At 46.1% G+C, this 19691-nt stretch overlaps 2 protein-coding genes across 8 annotated transcripts in view; both read right to left on the minus strand.

The window, feature by feature from the left end:
• Positions 1-10676, minus strand: part of ltbp3 (latent transforming growth factor beta binding protein 3) — a 57537-nt gene extending 46861 nt beyond the window's left edge. For all 7 annotated transcript variants that reach the window (XM_056284167.1, XM_056284163.1, XM_056284166.1 and 4 more), the window contains exon 1: positions 9953-10676. In XM_056284167.1, the coding sequence (XP_056140142.1) occupies positions 9953-10190 (238 nt within the window). In that variant the 5' untranslated portion in view covers positions 10191-10676. The remainder of the gene's footprint in view (positions 1-9952) is intronic.
• Positions 10677-14461: 3785 nt separating this feature from the next.
• Positions 14462-19275, minus strand: si:ch1073-224n8.1 (zinc finger protein GLI4). The gene is made up of 2 exons (XM_056284169.1): positions 18091-19275; positions 14462-17900 (listed from the first exon to the last, which is right to left on the minus strand). Exons 1-2 carry the CDS (start codon positions 18806-18808, stop codon positions 16933-16935), a joined length of 1686 nt encoding a protein of 561 aa, XP_056140144.1. The 5' UTR covers positions 18809-19275; the 3' UTR covers positions 14462-16932.
• Positions 19276-19691: the final 416 nt, after the last annotated feature.

Genomic DNA, 19691 nt, shown 5'->3' on the forward strand with positions numbered 1-19691 from the left:
ATCATTTTCCCATGCAGCACTCACGGCGACCAGAGAAGTGAACCGACGAACGAGAGGAGACGGAGAGAGGAGACGGGCTGCCTCTTCAGGGTCTTCTCGGCAGAGTGTTTCATGTGACAGTGGAGTGAGAGCTCCTTCTGCATAACGCCATGATTTAGGCTACTGAAGAATGGAGAGAGCGAGAGACAGTGAGAGAGATGAGTTAATTCCCCTGGCCCCAACAAAGACGGGTCTTGCCACAGAAGGCACGGCACATGCGGGGAAGGGGGGAGTGAGAGACAGAGAGAAAAAATGAAATGTTATTTCTATTACATCATATATCAGTAAGAGAAGGAAAGGGAAGCGGAGGAAAGTACCTCAAAACGAACCCAGGGAACTAAGATTTCACATCTTGATGGACTGTTTTTTTCCCAGATGCTAACTTTTTTCTTTTCTTTTTTTAAAACAAATACAGATTCCTTTTTATAATGCAAACATTCTTCTGTTGTGAAGAAAGCAAGCTAAGATTACACAGATATAAGTGTAGCTACTTGGAAAAAGAAAAATGTGTTTTGTTTGTGTGTATACGCAATGTCAGTGTATGTGCTTATGGGAGAGAGAGAGAGACAGACAGAGACAGAGATTGAAAGACAAAGAAAGAAAAAGAGCAGAGTCAGATTTAGAAAGACAGACTACCCAGTGAGAGAGGAGGGGGAGGGTGGTTGCCCTTTAAATGCCCCTGGTGTCGAGGCCTGTGACCGCCCACCCACTCGGTCCTGTCTGGAGATGACGCAGCATCAGCCTCCTCCCACCGCAGCATCCCTTCAGTCACAGCCACACCCAGCCGGCACAAAAACAACAAATTATAGCTCTTGAAACTCCAGTTCAAAAGATCGCTGCAAGGATTAACAAGGTTAGAGCCCCAAATACTTCAATGACTATCACAAGAAGTACTTTCAGGAATCAGGAAAACTTCATTTGACAAATGCTGTTTCCCCCAGGACACAGCAGTACAACACAAAGACAAAAACACATCCAAAAACTACGAGAACACACATATCCAAACTAACACATATGTATATCCAAACTAAACCAAAAAAATCACTGTCCAAGGGAATGAACAGCAACCAGGATGACTGTCTTAACCACCGGTCTGCATGGGCTAGCAGTTAGCTTAACTCGCCCCGCTTCCGCGTCCTTTCAGACCGCCCTCGGTGTTTCCTCCTCGGGCACAGCTCCAGGCAGGGGTCGTGGTCCCTGGGATCACCGGACGAGGCGGACCAAGCTCTCCCAGCTGATCCAACACCAGCTGTCCCACCCAGACACCCTCGACACACCTCCCCGCACTCCTCATGACAACATCAAAACGCCACAGTCAACACCAGGTGAAGCCGCCGCCAGACCGCCCTCAGTGTTATCAGAACTGCCGGTCCGCATGGGCTAGCAGTTAGCTTAGCCTGCCCCGCTTCTGCGCCCTGTCACACCGTCCTCAGTGTTACCTCCTTGGGCGCAGTGCCGGGCTAGGCCATAGTCCCTGAGCCCACAGCACGCAACAGACCAAGCTCTCCCAGCCGATCCAGCACCAGCTCTCCCAGCCATCAAACCAAGAGAAAACTTAAGATGCCGACATGGACAAAGACAAAGCATGGACCGTACTGGATGAGGCCGCCATCTTCCCACACTGGAAGCGGAATGTACGTGGTACGTAAAAATGGCTTGAACACTTTCTAATAGACGAATGCAGAATGTCCTGAATCATTCTACATGAAAAATCAAAACTGGGCCTAGGGAAGCACTGGCTATGTGAAGGGATGATGCACCATGAGTCACTTGTGCCACAATTCAATCAGAATAACTCACAGTCCATCTTGAATCAATGTCTTCTGATCTACACCAACAGGCAACACACTGCCGAGGACAAAATAAAATTTGGCTCACTAAAAAGGACGGACGCCATTGTTGGTACAACCATGGGTTTAAAAGAGAACAGTGACAGCAGTGGAAAGGCTATAATTTCATGACGCGTTTCTTTTTACCGTCCGCTGCAAAGCAGGAAACCGCATCCCCAAGTACGCCTACTGGCGCTGTGAGGCCACATGCCACATTGGAGAGAGTGTCCTACGAAGTGGGTCAGCCTCCTGTAGCTGTGCCACTCATTGGGAGTAAATGACATAATCACTGGCTTTTGAGAACGCAACCCTGAGTATCATTTTTCACCCTGCTTCTCCCCAAAACCGCCATGCTCCAACAAAACCCCACAAAACAGTTGACCTGAAGCTTGAGTTCACACGGCCTTAGCTAGCCAAACAGTATGTTGTTTTTCTACACCGGAGTCGACCACAGCCGCGATACAGCCGCTGCCTACAACAAGTCAGTCAACGACAACTGTTTGCTACCCTATTTATACACAGGCATAAAGGAATGAAGAAAACAATTGACGCTATTATCTTGAGAAAACTGAATGTGCTGTCAGTCCCCGGTCTGAGTAAGAAGTTGTAATTATACAAATCCCCCCACAATTAAATTCCTCATAGCACAATTTTTTTTTCACATGTCGTGAAAATATGCGGTGTGGTTTCCATAGCTCAAGGGTGGGCAAGAACCCAGAGTTACCCTGTCGCTCCCTTAAGGCAGAGATGTTTTTGGAAGGCGAGTCAGACAGGATCTTGGCACCGACATGAATGATGTCATACAACTGTCTAACTGTATAGGGACCATACAGCAGGCAGGGCAGGTAGCAGAGTGCTAGCACCGCTCTGCTTGAGATTATGTCAGGTACCTTGCCTGACAGCATGCCCACCACCTCACACTGCGCCTTGTGGCAGTAATGGCTGTTAACTGCCGTGCGTTCAAGGCCCATCTCGCTGCAGGCTATGGCAGCAGCCCTGGCAGAAGTCATGTTATTCTGTTTACCTTGGCTAATCACTACAGCTACAGAATTCTGCACGGAGTCTCTAGTGCTCGCATTCCTCCGCAAAGCTTTAAATAACTGCTCCGTTTCTCCCGCCTTGCTAAGCAAATGGGTGGGGGGGTATGGGGGGGGTGTTAAGGATGGCAGAGAGAGTTGTTTGTTTGAGCTGGACTCGGTAGTCTGCCATCCAATACCCTCCGCCTGTACAGTACTCACACACCAACGAGCGCGCACACACACACACACACACACACACACACACACACACACACACACACACACACACACACACACACACACACTGACAAACACACACACACATGGGCACACCATGCACTCACACCATGCACATGGTGTTCCCTCAACACTTTCAAAAAAAGACCTCTAATTGGTGCTTTGAGTTCGGAGGTTTGGCTGCCAAAACCAATTTGAATTCGCCGTTATGGGCCTGTTTCTTTTGAAAGCGGCAGTGGCAAAAGAGAAATCTAATTCCGAAAGGAAATTCCTACTGAGATCACTTCATAAAATGTGTAAATGTGCGCAGAAGTGTTCCGGCGCCCTGTTAAACTTTACACAGAGAGGGTCGGGACTCGAAAACAGCTTCCCCGAGATACCTACGCCTTTTACACCCATACAAAGCAGTGATACAGGGAGACGGCCCAGCCACGCAATCATGACCATTAAACGGCAGACTTGAGGAGGGCGATGAAGACGACTTGGGACATGCGCGGTAACGGCGAAGACTGTCAAGGGCGAGGCTAGCGGAAGCTTCGCCGTGAGTCAGATACCAATAAACGAGTATGATTTCCCCCACGTTTGTGTGTGTGGCCTAATGTTGTTTTATGGGGGGCAGAGCTCCTCGGGAAGAGACATATCCAGACTTGTGACCTTTGCAGATCAGATGTGTCTTTCTCCCACTCCATTTATTCTGATTATTTTTGTTTTGAACATATTTTTTATTTTTTTTGGATACAGTTGGCAAAAAACCCCCCAAAAAAACCCTGAAGTGAAGAGGCTAGATGACAGTAATACATGCACACACTCATTCTCGCCGTCATTTGAGGACTTTATCGAACAAAGTGAAATTTAATCCCGCACGTTGTCTGACAAACAAATTACGTGACCATGATATCATCCTGGATTCTGCAGCTTTTTTCCACGGTGTGGCTTATTTAGGTGTAGCTGCAACCCAGGAATGCCATCTGTCACCATGACTGACAGCGGTGGCTCTGGTCCCGGCCGGCTCTCTGAAGCCCCGGCTCTTCTCTGCATCTCAACAGAAACCCTTCTCATCGGCGCTCCGAGTCCAGCTTCCTGACTCAGCCGTCCAGAGATAACCAAAACCAGGAGCCCTGCATCCCTCGGGCAAAGGGAACTGTAACTGCATCCCGCTCAATCGATACCTCCTCTCAGACGAGCGGCGTGGGGATAAACATATACGGGTTATTTTCCAAATATGCCGTGCTGGTTCATATTTGACAAGTAATGCGATGGCAGTAACCCTGTCCATCAATTTGGTCTGCGTTGTCCCCCCCCCCCCAATATGGGTCAGAGTTCCTTGAGATGAAAACGAGTCAGTCAAACTGATGGAGCTGGATTTGTTTTCTTTTTATTTCGAGAAGGTTGTTTGTTTTACCTTTTAAAGCCCTCCACTCGTCCCCACACACACACACACTCCTCTTCCCCTTACGCCAAGCCTGGGAAAGGGCTGTCTTACACGGGCAACCAAAAAAACCTTCAGCACTTCGGATTTTAGCCACAGGTCGGGCCGAGTCTAAAAGCGAAACTGGGCACGGCTCCCATGCTCACATCCTCTCAAACACAAACAAGTACACACGCACGCACGCACACAAATCAAAAACACATCCAATCTGCAGAGGTCAGAGACACGGATATGTCTTTTTATGAGGAGCTCTGCCCCCCGTTGTAAAATAAAATCCGCCCACCAGTAGTCAGTCAGGCAAACTTCCAGAGATAAGGACAAACTATCTTCGCCGTCTCTGCAGTTTAACCTCTCCATGTATAACACAGAGGGAAATACAGAGGGGCGGAAACACAGTTGTGAGATGGAATTGGGTCCAGAGGAACAAACACTCACATTCCCATTCCTGCCGTGTTGCTCACATGAAGGAGGTGTGCGGTACTCCCTACCAGACCTATCGGACCGGACCGCTGACTACATATCCATGGTGAGCTACAATGCCCTTTACAGACACGGCACAGAATCCAAGAATAGGGCCTGTGAGCTGTAAAAATCATTTTTCGGTGCTTGCCAACACACTCAGAAGTCTTTAGGAAGTGAATAGATTAAATCTGGGCGCATCAACACTGTTGCCAGGATTCCTTTTCCACATTTCTGGATTCATGCCTCCGAGGCAAGTTTCCTTCACTTGGACTTGTGAGGAGCAGCTCTGCACATCCGCAATGTGGAGACGAGGCGCATCCCGACGCCTCCGCAAAGACGTCCGGAGGGCATTCTGTGTTCGTGTCTACATCCTCCATCCACCACATGAGCTGCATTGCAATGGATGGAAAATAGACCAACACTGTCTCATGGGACAATGGTGAAGATCCTCAATCTAATCCCCCCCCCTCTTCTTTGCCCCAATTGTATAGGCCACTCTTCCGAGCCATCCTGGTCGCTGCTCCACCCCCTCTGCTGACGGGGAGGGCTGCAGACTACCACATGCCTCCTCCGATACATGTAGACTCGCCAGCCGCTTCTTTTCACCTGACAGTGAGGAGTTTCGCCAGGGGGACGTAGCACAAGGGAGGATCACACTATTCCCCCCAGCCCCCCCAACAGGCGCCCCAACCAACTAGAAGAAGTGCAAGGAGCGACCAGGACTCATACCCACATCCGGCTTCCCACCCGCAGACACGGCCAATTGTGCGTGTAGGGACGCCCGACCAAACCCGAAGGTAACACGGGGATTTGAACCGGCGATCCCTGTGTTGGTAGGCAACGGAGTAGACCACCGCACCACCCGGACGCCCCAAACTAATAATCTTAATAAACACACAGCGAATACTGTGACAGAGACATAGAATACTAAACCGAAGATAAAACTTTTGAGTGGTCATACTATACATTAAACAGACCAGACTGAAAGCGGATGGCTCCGAAATGTACAGCCACCCGGTGATGAGCAGAGCCACATAGAGACACTTCTGGAAATGCAGCAAAGCACAATGCCGCAGCCCATCAGTCAAGCACAACGCTGCAAACCATCAGTCAAGTGATTCGTCCTCTTGTATTGTAGCTGACCTGGGAACTGTTCCAGCGCAGAACCCGTGGCCTGAACTCCACGAATGGGAGGCAGGTGACCCTTAATTTTCTACGAGGGTTAGTTGTTTATCACTCATTTGACTTCATGTGGACCAGCAGATTGTGTTTGCAGAACATCAGGGTGGTCCTCTGTGCCAGTCCTCATTCGCAGCTGTTATACAGCAAGTCTCACTTAGGTCATTCAGCTTGGCATGCGCTAACAAAGGAAAAAACAATGCTATAAATGTTTTAAAAGGACTACTAGCAAATCTTTTCGGCAATTATTGCCACTCACTGTGTAACTGAAAAGCAAATTGTCTTGCTCCCGCGTTTCTTTTCTGCCCACAAATCTGATGCGGGGGGGGGGCGTACACACGTAAAACCACTGATATGACTGTAGCAACACTTACATGATAATTCACTGTGACGAAAACATTTCCGAAAAGCCAGACGCTCTGAAAACATTTTGACAAAAAAAAAAAAAAAAGGGAAAAAAAAAAAAAAAAAGGTCAGGCATGTTTGCCGAGTATAAACCTCAGCCTCCTCCGACGTCACGGCCATTCAAATATGGAAAGTCTTCATAATATTGTTGCTGTGGCCATGGTCATTTTAACACAGGAGGGAGAAAATTCCACTGGTCTACACTACCACATTCCACCCCACACACAGAAAGAGGAGGGAAAAAAAAAAGACACGCTCCCATGTCTGCCAAGAGCTGCAGTCGAAGCCGGCACCCCCTGCCAGATAAACCCACACACAACAGGACCCGAGGCCTTTTCAAAGGCGCCTTACGGTATCTGTAAAAATCCCAGACGCAGGTGACTGTAAAACAGGGCTGGTGCTCCAGACCAAATGTGAAGCAACGTGAGGCATTCGAAGAATTCACGAAATTTCTCTTTCAAAAGGAGCAGAAGCTCGAGAAGATCATGTACCTAAAAGGAAATCGGGAGACGAGAGGGGAGGCTGGGTGGTCTACCGGCTCCGCGAGCCTACGTCACTACGTGGCATTGTCACAGGGATAGAAAATGAGCAGATAAAATACCGTCGTGGTACTATAAGGAGGACTCGCTTGAACTTTACATTGCATCCACCTTACTGGCCTCCACACATGCAAACAAAGAGAGCACAGTCACACTGGGCCTCATTCGTCAATTGTTCTTACACACCCATGGAATTTCTTAGCTCTCAACATCGTCTGACAGGCAGCACAAAAGCCTGCTGGTTATTTGTAATTTCTTCCCCCTGACATCTATTGTCTACCTCTTGCAACGAGCAATCACCCAGGCTTGCAAAGGCATCAGTGTTAGCCAGCTGGTGTCGAAGTTCAGGGGTAACCCAGGTTCTACACTGACCTCTGGGACAAACTCCAGGGCTAAAAAAATCCCACGAGTGTGTAAGAACACATTTGTACATACAAACGGTTGATGGATGAGGCCCAATGACTGCATGTAGGTTACCTGGGTAGAGGACATGCCTGAAACCCGTCCTACAAAAGATGTGATGGATGTGATAGCTCACCATAGTCTGGCCACTAAACATACTCTCTAGCGGTCCTGAAGTGGGGGGGTGTACTGTACCCATTAACTTCCATGCATCTGGAATACAGAGCCACAGATAAATATGTACCCGTTATATTTAGGACCATCATTTAGGAACTGCTGTCAAGCATTTTTTATTTTCGTTTTGAAGCATTACTCCAAGAGCAGATCTCTGTCTGGAACACAATTCTCTCCTTTTACAGAGACTTTACAGATCTAAATGCTAACCGTGATAATGTATGGACAATTTGACCACATAATCCGCAGACTCCGTGCAAGTTCTCCCTTCCCAGCTGAAGTGAGACCAGTCCACCAGCAACACGAGAGCCTTGTAATGTGTCTCACTTGACTGTGCAATATCTCTAAATCTGACACTACAATAGGATGTATCGGCACTGTAATAACCGAAGATGGATTTCACACTTAAATTCACTTATCCATGTGCACTTTTTCCATACATTTTCACAATGACAAAAAAAGCAATGACCTATGAATTTACTGCGAAATGAAGTCAAGCCATGAATTACTGAAATTATCTCAAGCCAAATGAATTTTTGCAAAGTACCTTACATAAACAGATTTGTCAGAAATGCTTGTTGCTTCATGGAGCAATAAGGGATATTCAGCGCTAACTAAAACAAGACAGCGGACACATGAACATGCACGCAAGCTAAATTTCAAAAACCTCTCGTCACCTAACAATATTGAAGTACACTATGGTTAGGTGCACTAGTTCGTGTTGTTAAATTTAATAGTGCCCTCGCTCACTTACACAGCCACGCAGCCATTTCACAACATGGCCATGAAATCTGCACAGTATTACACTTTGGTAAATAAAACGGATGACAGCATCAATAGCTTTTATATGTGTGTCAATCAAAATAGCAAGGGCAAACAAGCTGAAAATGCAAAATGCTGAATCAAATCACCGAAGCGCTGCACAAATGCATATATCTGCATCATTCCAAAGTGAGATTTATAACAGGTTAAATATAAATGTGCTTTTTCTGTGTCCCTCAAAGTCGTACGGCACAGAATCAGATGTTGAAACCTCATTCATATCAAATGGCGGAGCGGAGAATCACCTTGGAGAAACGGGCACAGTGGATGGTAATAAACAAAGAGGCAAGGCCCAACCGGGTCAATTACTTAGACAGTTTTGAGTCCTTAAGCACTACAGAACCATCCCCGGACTTTGCTGCGACATGGAACTGGGCACTAATTCAACGTCATCATCTACTGTCTTTCGATGGCATTGTACGCTGTCTAAATCAATCACTATGGGAACCTATTATGATAATCTGTCACCTGAAATTTCACACAAAAGGAGGAAAACTGAAAACTAGTTTTGGCTTATACTTTACATTACCAAACAGTTCAATGCAATTTCTCAAATACGGTATTTTTGCATATATATAGGCCCTGTGTGATGGCCTGGCGGCCTGTCCAGGGTGTCTCCCTGCCTGCTGCCCAATGACTGCTGGGATAGGCTCCAGCATCCCCACGACCCTGAGAGCAGGATAAGCGGTTTGGATAATGGATGGATGGCTATATATATGTGTGTGTGTGTGTGTGTGTGTGTGTGTGTGTGTGTGTGTGTGTGTGTGTGTGTGTGTGTGTGTGTGTGTGAATATAGTGTAAAATCCAGCATGATTATCGTGACAATGATATTTTCCACATCGCCCAGCACTGTTTCATCAGTAGGCTGCAGGATTTCTAAATAATTTCCACAGAATCTCCTTCTCTATCCTGGGGAAAGGGAGAGAGAAGGAAGGGCACATTAAATACTAGAGAGGGCGTTAGGCTGATGTAGACTGCATGGCTCCTCCATGTCTTACCACAGCTTATCTGATACAGCCCAGAGAGGTCCAGTTTACATCAGCCAGCCACCGGGGGAGTTCCGTGTACATCTAAACGCACATCTGCATCTAACGAGTGAAATTACAGTGCATGCTATAGCACTGAATCATGCGACACTTGGTGTTTTTACTGCAGTGCCAGAAAGTTGGAGGAAGAGGAGGAGGAGGAAGGGAGGGGGGGCACTGATTTTAAGACAAACTTTCACAAATGTGACCTCTGAAAACAGGCCGTTTTCCCTCACAGAGACACGAAGAGAAAACATTACTGGCAGCGAATCAAGCGACATTACTGCCGCGTTGCCGTGACCTAATTATACATCCGAGCAAACAAACACACCATTTGTTCAACAACACAAAACAACCCGCCGAGAGTCGTTACATGACCGCCCCGACTCACCCACTCGGAAGCCGGGTCCGGTGAGCGTGTCCGCCGCCTGTCCGTTCTCGCCGATCAGCGTCGTGTTGTTGCCTTGCTCGCAGGTATCCCGGCACTGTCCCTTCAGGCAGATCCTCTTGCAGATCAGAGGGGCGATGACCACTTTGAAGCGCTCGCGGGCGGACGCGCGCTCCGTGCACCGCACCAGCCCGTAAACACTCAGCCAGACGACCAGCAGATGAGGAATCAGAGAGGGCATCCTGGCATCCTCCGCCGCCGCCGTCCGCGGGCAAGGCTTGGGCGTCCAATCACTCCGACCCGCTCACCCGGCGGCTCTTTCTCTCTCTTTTTCTTTTTTTCTTTTTTTTGTCTTTTTTAACCCCCTCGAACAGCTGACCGTCGTCGTTGTTTTCTTTGAAGTGTCATGCGGGGAGTATCTGTGGCTTAGCCCCCTAGTGAGAGCTTCCTACCTACCTACCTACCTACCTACCTACCTACCCCCCCTTTCTCCTCTTTAACCCTAATGGAGAAACAAATTACGATCCCCGCACACATACAAGTGACGTAAACTCATCCGGAAAGGCAAACCTCGCTGGCATCTTGATAACTTTTTGCTCCCAAGTTACAGAGGCAGGCTGGCTGGCTGGTTGGTGGTGGTCCGTGGCGGAGGGGGGGAGAGAAAGTCAAATCAAAATTGCCCGAACTCGTTCCGCTTTTGTCGTTCTTCTTTCCCCCCTTGTCGCTCGGCGAGCGTATGCGCGTTTAGAGGAAAGAAGGGAGGAGAGTGAAGGAGGGAGCCAATCCTCTCTGGAGAGACCTGGCCCCGGGCCAGGCAGCGCAGCAGCTAAAGCTGAAAGTGGGTTCGTTGTTGGTTATTTCTCCTAACACTTCCCCCCAAGCCCCCCCCCTCACACACACACAAACACACACAAACAAACACACACAAACACACACATTCAACAAGCGATAATGACACAGCTGTGCGTGTCGCTCAGGGGGAAGCGCGCGCGCGTGCGCGTGTTGCCTAGCACGCGCAAAATAGACGTCTGCACCTCCCCATCCATCAGAGATCTGTAAGCCTCTCTGATCAGAGGGCGTATTAACTGTTGAAACGTTATGATGGAGGGAAAGGAGGAGGAAGAGAGGGGGGGAATAAGTGTTGGTGGGGTTTTTTCGTGTAATTTGTAACGGTGTGAGGCAATTACAGTGTTGTGTTGGGAAAGTAACTCTGCAGAAATATGACCTGTTTGTTTTCACTGGCTTTTGGATACAGGAATACTGTTTTTCCACCGCATAGTACCTAATATTAGTCACATACTGCTCCCTGTCAGTAGCATGCCCATGGCGAAGTCTGATAAAGTAGAATTTGTCGACAGTCGGGGAAAAAAAAACCCATTTGCCCCTCTAACATGACCCAATAGCATCACCCTAGTTGCTTTTTCCCCCCAAACTTGTTTCTAGTCTGACTGCTGTTCTTGTGTAAATAACTAATCAGTTTGAACGTACCACTTTTTTATAACTACTGCATGAATCATTACTCTCCAAAATCTGATGTCCAATCAAATGGAAAGAGGCCAGTGATTTGCTTGATGTGATGCTGTGCATACGGTCTATAAGGCTAGAAAGTCTATAAGCTGCAAAATGTAGCCTCTCGTTAATTAATTTATAATTTTTTTCTATCCTCCTCTACTACACACAGCAGCATATCCTAGGCGGTCAGGACAGCAAAGCGTGCTGACTAACCACACATTAGAACAAAGAAGCGGAGGTGCACTATTGTGAGGTGCAGTGACCAGTTGGTGTTTGGGGTCACATGACTGGCAAGGGGGAGAAAGTGAGAGAGAAGGTTGAGTCACTTCCTTTCTAAAAAGTGAGCATGTTTACTTTCAGTCACTAAGGAAATGACTGCATGGGCCTTGGGAGAATTCACAGGCTGCTCTCATATTACTCTGCAGCCCAGCTACTCTCAGTCACAGCAAAACCCACTGCCAAGACACATGTAAAAACACACAAAAACATTTATGCAGAAAGATCACATGCGCGCGGGGACACACACACACACTAACACGCGCATGCATGCATGCTTGCACACACACACATGCATGCATGCTCGCATGCACGCACACACACACACTACTATATCAGAAAGTAGCTGATATGCAAAAAACGATTCTATAGTCCATTTTTAACAGGCTGATGTCATACTACTACTACTCCTGCTATTAGTACTACTCCCACCACTGCTGCAACTACTTCCTCTTTTTTTCATCATATCATCGTCATCTTCGTAGTAAATCGCTAATAGTAGTAGTAGTAGTAATGTTGTTGTCAATTTTTTTTTAATCATTTCAGGAGGGCAGTTTTATTCTAAACGTGTATCTTCGCTGTCTTCCCCCAAATTTCCACCGAAAACTGCTTCAGCTTAGCACGGTTCTGTAAAGCAGAGCGGATGAAAAGTTTGAAAAAGGGAAAGTCGGAGATGAATAGAACTCTTACATTTCTTCATGACGTGGGCCCATTCAGTGTTTGGCCCTGAGGCCTATTAATGAGCATAAGTAGCCCTTATCAAACTGGAATTACACACTGGCATGCCAAATTGTCATCTGTTGCATTTTAATGACATATTACTGCTAATGATAGGATTTTTTTTTTTTTACAAAATAAAGCAATACATTGCATAGCAAATTATAGTGCAGGGTTTACTGAGTCAGATAAACTTGCAGACCTTGCAGATCCAGACTTGCTCAATGAAGATACATCAGAGTATAACATGATAAATTAGGAAAAAGGGAATAACTTGCATTATATTGCATTTTAAAAGCGGTGTGCAGGTTTTTTCTTAACTTTCTATGAGTGAAGCTAATAAAATTATTACTGCAGCCAACCTCTCTCACAATACATAAACCCTCACATCCTTGTGTTGTCACTATTGGGTTTGACAGAGTGTTTTGGGTCTCTAAAGAAGAACAATCAAATTAGTATCATATGAACAAGACTGAGACGAGTTGCAACATTGTTCTTCTAGTATGAATTTATAGTCAGAAAGTGAATAAGGACTTTTCATATGGGACACTACATATTGTCCATTTCCCCCCCATCCACGTCTCTTGGGCACTGATGTGGAGCTACATTCTAGATGTATTGCAAATAAGAGAACATACGTTTTCACCCAATAAATGTCCTTTTCTGTCATTCAGTGAAGTTCTGGTGTTAAGTAATATAAATTAACATCACAATTGCCCACTATTAATTAGCTCAAATGCCTGCCTCTTGCAAGAAAGGTGAGTAGTCTGGTGGATTTTTACACCATACCATATTCCTGGCTTATTTTTGCACAATGGTAGGTAAGACTCTGCAAGTAGTTTTACAGAGGACAGAACACAGGGCAGAGCATGGTTGCTATCTGTGCCTCTATGGACCTCCTCACTGACTATGTCTATACATGCAGGATATTAGACTACTAATTCAACTGTTCACTTTTTTTTTCAACTGAATTGGCCTCATGGTAACATATCAACAAGGCTGACAAAAAACTCCAGAGTTCAATCTGATAGTATAGTGTGATACTTAATCTTCAATCTGATAGTATAGTGTAATACTTAATATACTGAAATGACCAGTGAGGGAGAATAATTAGCGTCGTCTGCTATGTTGGGGGAAAATCACGTAAAAAATATAAATAAATAAATTCATTAATAATAATAATAATAATAATAACAGGGAGCCCAGTTAAAGGTGCGAAGTGTTATAGTTCACTTTCCTGAAGCATGTGACCAGTAAAATGACAGCAGGGGTTGGCGGATGACACTAATTCAAAAAAGCATTGAGGCTCAAGCTGTGTCAAGGAAGCTGAAGCCATGACGTATGGGCACGGAGCGCAGCGTGCAGCCATGTCCCCATTAAGTCGTGTTACCACGTCTCCCCACCGCTACTGCTGAAACAACAACAAAATGACGTTTTAAAGAAGGTTTCCTGCTTCGTTCATTGAGTCAGTTTAACTTCTAACATGGTGCCGAGGGCTACCTCCTGCGGATGTTTGCGTGCTTGAACACAGCTGAGTCCTCGGCGTGGGCCGTGTGGGGGACAAGGTGTTATTATATGAGCGTCGGCGGTGGGCGTGTCCACAGCGCGCACGCATTTCAAAAGAGGACCCCGGCTGCCGAAATTCATCGCCGGAGTTTGATCATAACTGCTGAACGAGGCTCCACAGCTCGAAACCAAAACAGCAACAACAAATAACACCATAAAACATTTAGGGACAAGTTTACGGAGGTCATTGAAACTATGCATTTCTTTTAATCGAAACTATCAATTATACCGTTTGATTCCTATCCTGCTATGTTTACTGGCGCAAGATGTTCAGCGCGGTAGTCGTCGTGCTTTCGTTGTGACGTAATGACAGCAGCCTGGTCGCCATGTCGGCAGTGAGCTTTTGGACCGCTGCTTCGTCACACGCGAATTACAAAGCCACGGTTTTTAGGGCGTTTTCAGCTGGAAAAGAAACACAAACACCATATAAACAAAGGCCCTTTAATATAGTAACATTTAGGTAACAGGATGAATCAGGTGTGGGGGGGGGAATAGTTTAAACACAGAGGCGTCAAAAAAAAGTCATTTAAACATTTTACATCAGTCTTATTAGGAGGGAAATATACCACTTCAGTTTCAATCAACATGCAAAGGCCCCCGGGTATGGTACAAAAAAGAACAAATGTGATATCTTGTCTTGGGTAAAGACAACCTTGGCAAAATGTATTCCAGGTATACAGCGACAGATATTTTAACACTTTGAACCCATTTAGCAATGGCTTACACTAGTAAATGTACATGGCTCTATAATTACATGAAGCTCAATATAGTAATATACATGTTTATATGATATCGGGAAATCCATAGATCCAAAGGTTGAGACGAGAGCTGTGCTCTGCTGTTCGTGTTGATGCATCAGGCATATCACACTGGAGCTCTTCTTTTTTGCATCAGAACAGCTCACTTCAGAGAAGCAATTGAATAGGATTGCATATTTACATTACATGATATCATACTAATGGTTGCAAAGGACATTTAAAAAAAAAGTCTGAATATTGTTGCACATAAACCTTTCCACACATTTGAACCCTTATCTAATGAGATAAATTGACTAAAAACACCTAATTTACAGAAACAGCTGAGTGAGAGCAGGTGCATTAGGAGGGACAGTTATACGCATGCATGCACCAGTCTGTCAGCTGGTAACTACCAGTATGTGGCTAGTAAAAATAATGCAGGTCTGCTATACTAAAACCATTAAAACATAGTGCCTGGAACCAAAAAAAATTAATTAGAAAAAGGAATGCTATTTGTTAAGATATGGTCCTTAATGAGGTGTTAACCAGACTCGAAAGGAAAAGAAAATAGAAACCAGCATCCAAGCCATTTGTTTGTGGTGCATACAGAGAAACTAATTGTTTCTCACTCTTCCACTGCTGCCTCCCAACTAGCAATAGTTTGGTTCTGCTCAGTATCACCAGTTCACTTTTATTCATGAGCTAGTCTGTCAACTACAAAAGACACCATTTACAATAAAAGCGATGGATTCTCATTTTGTCTTGATGTACGCTCAACAATCCAGGTAAGAAAACCAAAGAAGGGTGAATCAGTTTATCTGGACACGTTTATTGAGAGAAACGTTTCATCACTCAGTGACCTCTTCAGTCTAAACTAGGGGTGACTAACCATGTTTACGCAGGTTTTCATTCCAGCCGGACACCACACCAGGGGGATTTCACCGATTAGCAACCCTTCAACCAAAGAGGAGGAATGCATCAGTGAAATCACCTGGCGTGGAGCCGGGTTGGAATGAAAACCTGGTACACGGTTAGCCGTCGTTGGTCTAAACTGACTGCTGGTATCCCCACCCTTATAAATACAGTTGCATAAGGACCAAAACCAACAACCAGTTTCATATACAAATATGGGCATGACTATTAACTAGCGTTCAGGCCATGTGTACTATTCACAGAGGATTTCCCAAATCCTGAGTACATCGGTTGCCATCTTATAATGCCGTGATTGTGATGAAAAGTTTCTCTCAATAATTGTGTCCAGATGAACCGATTCAACTTTCTGGGATTTGCTTACCTGGAATATCCAGCATGCATCAATATGTTCCGCAAGTGCGGGTAGCGTAGCGGTCTATTTGCCTGCCAACACAGGAATGGCCGGTTCAAATCCACATGTTACCTCCAGCTTGGTCGGGCATCCCTACACACAAGTGGCCGTGTCTATGGGTGGGAAGCCGGATGTGGGTATTAATAAAAAGTATGTGTGTGTGTGTGTATATATATATATATATATCTGCAATTCTAAAGTTTAGACCTGTGCGAGAGGCATGCCAAGTTAGAAATGTGATGATGAAAATAAACATTAACTGACTCAAAACATGGCTAATTACGAATGCCTCATTAGATAACTGCCAGAATCTCAGCAATTTGGACATCCCCGAATCCACTCTTTAACCCTGGGCCATAGATTAGCTCTGCTGAATCGGTTGAGTGCTCTGTTTAAGGCATTTCCAGGGCATTTTTGAAACTGGGTAGACAGCTTATCATTCACTTCCCCCAGTTTCCCAGCTATTCGAAACAAAAGTGCCAAACTGGCAACCCACTACCACAAAAATGCTTCTCTTACCCCAATCCATTGCTCTTATTATTGAAAGATGTAGCAGCGATTACTTGCCGTTACTTAAAAGAACATAAAAGATGCACATTTGATATCCTAAGAGCTACTTTCACATCTTAAGTATGTAAAATATTAAAATGGCAGAATAGGCTACCCTGACTTTTAAACAACACTCCAAGGCTAGGGATACATATAGCCAGGTTCTTTATCAAAAACAGGATGAGACTGAGACTTCCCTATCCACCACGTTTATAGACAGTAGGAAAACTGCTTTTGAATGCTCCGTTTTTCATTGGAGTATCCACTATGGATAGAGGACCCACAGCACGACCTAACCCACCCTACACACAGTCCACTACTGAGCTTTCATCTTCCTCAGCTCCCCACTCCCCAAACCTCATCTGAGGGGAGGGAGCAGCCGGGTGGAGGTTGTTTAGGTCGTCTATTGCATCGGGGTCTGTCTCATCACCAGTACCCAATCCCATGTGGCCGGCTTCCTCCCGGTGCGTGCGGACGTGCTTCCTCAGGGCAGCCGGTTCCTTGAAGCTGCGGTTGCAGAAGGGGCAGCAGCAGGGCCGCTCCCCAGTGTGGATGAGCTGGTGGTGTTTCAGGTGCTGCAGTCGGCTTAGGCGCTTGCCGCAGATGGCGCACACATAAGGTTTCTCCCCAGTGTGGGTGCGGCGATGTTTGCGCAGGCCATCCAAATGACGGAAACTGTTGCCGCACTCGGAGCAAGAGTACGGCTTCTCTCCCGTGTGGATCCGCAGGTGAGTTTTCAGGGCACCCGACTCTCGGAAACGGCGGCCACAGACCCCGCATGGGTACGGCTTCTCTCCCGTGTGGATCCGGATGTGTTTCTTCAGACTGGAGATCAGACGAAAGGTTTTTCCACACTCAAGGCAGTGGTGGGGGCGATCTCCAGAGGGCTCTACTGCAGGCTCAGAGTTTGAAGGCCCTGCAGAGTCCTCGGCCCTTCCGGGCGACACATTGTCTCCCCTCCCAGTTCCAGAAGTCCTAGCAACACCTTTCTGTACATCAAGCCCACCCTGCTGCAGGGTGCTGGTGCGTGGTCGTACAGGTCTTGGATGGCGAAGAGGGTAAGTATACGGGCGTTGGGCTTCTCCCTCCTCTCCAACCACCTGAATGTGGCCAAGCTCACCTGGGTTGTGGGAGGATTGCTCGCCATCGCCCACTCTGTTATCACCCCGCAACCCTGCTTCTTTCCTATTTGGTTGGCCCGGAGCTGGTGCCTGTTCCCCTTTAATCTCAAATCGTGATCCTCCACTTGGTACCTGAGGCTGCCTCTCATCTAAAAGACATTAAATTACAGAGAGATGGTCAACTAGAGAGCATTGCAAAACAAAGAACTGAGCCATTTAATCTTTATTTAACCAAGATGGTGAGACTAAAACCCAAGATCTCTTTCAAAAGAATCTTTAAATGTCAGGGATTTGTGTATGTACATTGCAAAATACTAAAAAGTGAGCTCTTGTATTTACCTTGTCTACTGGAATCGGAGCACATGTGAGTTGTGTTGGGCCCAAAGGAGTCAAGAGAATGATTGGTGACAGAACCATCTGGTTGTATTGAAAGCTGACACATTTTGTAGTCATCTCTTGGTTCAAAACCATGTAGGGATTCATCCACTGAACCACCAAGACCCAAGTCAACTCCGGCACCATTCACATTTCGGGGATTCTGATGGTCCCTGTCCATGCCTGTAGTCATTGAAGTCATGGATGACAGCGAGGGGGCAAACACTGACTGACTAACTGTCTGAGTACCAGAATATGGTATCTGAAGTTGATCAATTAGTTTTTGAGCGCTACAAAGACATTCTTGTAAAGTCTTCAACTCCCTCTCTGACACTTCAAGACGCACTTTAAGTCTTTCATTTTCTTGCTCCTTATTTAACAATTCTTGCTGTGTCTCATTCAGTACAAGCACTACCTCACCCAGAAGAGTATCGACTGCAGCAGACATTGCAGTTTGGATGGTGGGGGCAAGACGTGATTTCAGGGATGTTACAGTCATGTTGCCTTGGGAGGTTGTGTATCCAGTCTTGTCTACTTTCCGATCGTAGCAGGAATCCGTCCCAGTCCTATTGGGGACGTTAATTATACTTTGTTTGCGATTTCCGCTATTAGTTGTAATACTACCACTACTCGATGGAGAAGAATCCATACTACCGGCATAGCCGGTCCTCCTAGAAGTCATGATATTGTTAGTTAGCTTTAGCTTAGTTAGCTGAGCGGTCGTCAAGTCAATTCTATTTGTATAGCCCAATATCACAAATGTTATCTATCTCAATTTTTACTGACTCCTATTATTTCCCCGTCGCTTTTGCAGATTGCAGCCAAACAGCTTTGAATAACGTCGGCCTCATTAGTCACTTCGCCGGTCTATGGCGTTAACAAAAACAATGTCAGTAAACTTAAAAGATGCGAGTTGACGGTACTGGGCCTGCCCCGATCGGGCCTAGCTCGCCAACATTAGCTTGACAGCTAACAAAAAAATGACCAATACTTCGATGAAAACCCGTATTTTCATACGCAATCTAGCTCTGCAACAATCATACACGGATGCTCGCCAATGGTCCGCATAACGATTAGCATGTCGGAAAGGCGATGTTAATTAAGTTGATACCACGGGGTTCGTCCTAGCGCGGTTAACATCCCAGCTCCGTTTTCTTCTTCTTCTCCTTCTTCTCCTTATGCTTCGTCGTCTTCCTCCTCTTCTTCCTCCTCGTTTTTAAGCCTATTGGCGGTTGGCAAACAACGATTTAGCGCGTTACCGCCACCAACTGGACTGGAGAGTGGAGCAGAACGTGCTTAAAAAAATGTCTGCTCAAACTAGTTACTTCACAGGTTTCTGAGAGGGACTAACAGCCTCTCTCAGCAGCTGCTGCAAACCTTCCCCAGAAACTCCAACAACACTTACAATTGTCCTGACTGCGTCTACAATTATGTTAATTCTCTCAGATTTTCTTTCTACTCCAGCAGTACAGTTAATTACCGTTCCCAAAAAGGCCAAAAACTTAGTCTGGTCCTTAAAAAAGCAAAACTCAGCATGATTTTTGACCAACTTGTCCTTTGCTTCT

This window comes from Lampris incognitus, chromosome 8 (assembly GCF_029633865.1).
Source record: "Lampris incognitus isolate fLamInc1 chromosome 8, fLamInc1.hap2, whole genome shotgun sequence".
In the NCBI taxonomy this organism is placed as follows: domain Eukaryota; kingdom Metazoa; phylum Chordata; class Actinopteri; order Lampriformes; family Lampridae; genus Lampris; species Lampris incognitus.

What these genes read in the sequence shown, in the direction of transcription:
- si:ch1073-224n8.1 (XM_056284169.1), bottom strand. Translation starts at nt 18,808, where the DNA reads ATGACTTCTAGGAGGACCGGCTATGCCGGTAGTATGGATTCTTCTCCA. An exon ending in CTCCGATTCCAGTAGACAAG is followed by an intron (nt 17,901 to 18,090) that starts GTAAATACAAGA and finishes AATGTCTTTTAG; the next exon opens with ATGAGAGGCAGCCTCAGGTA.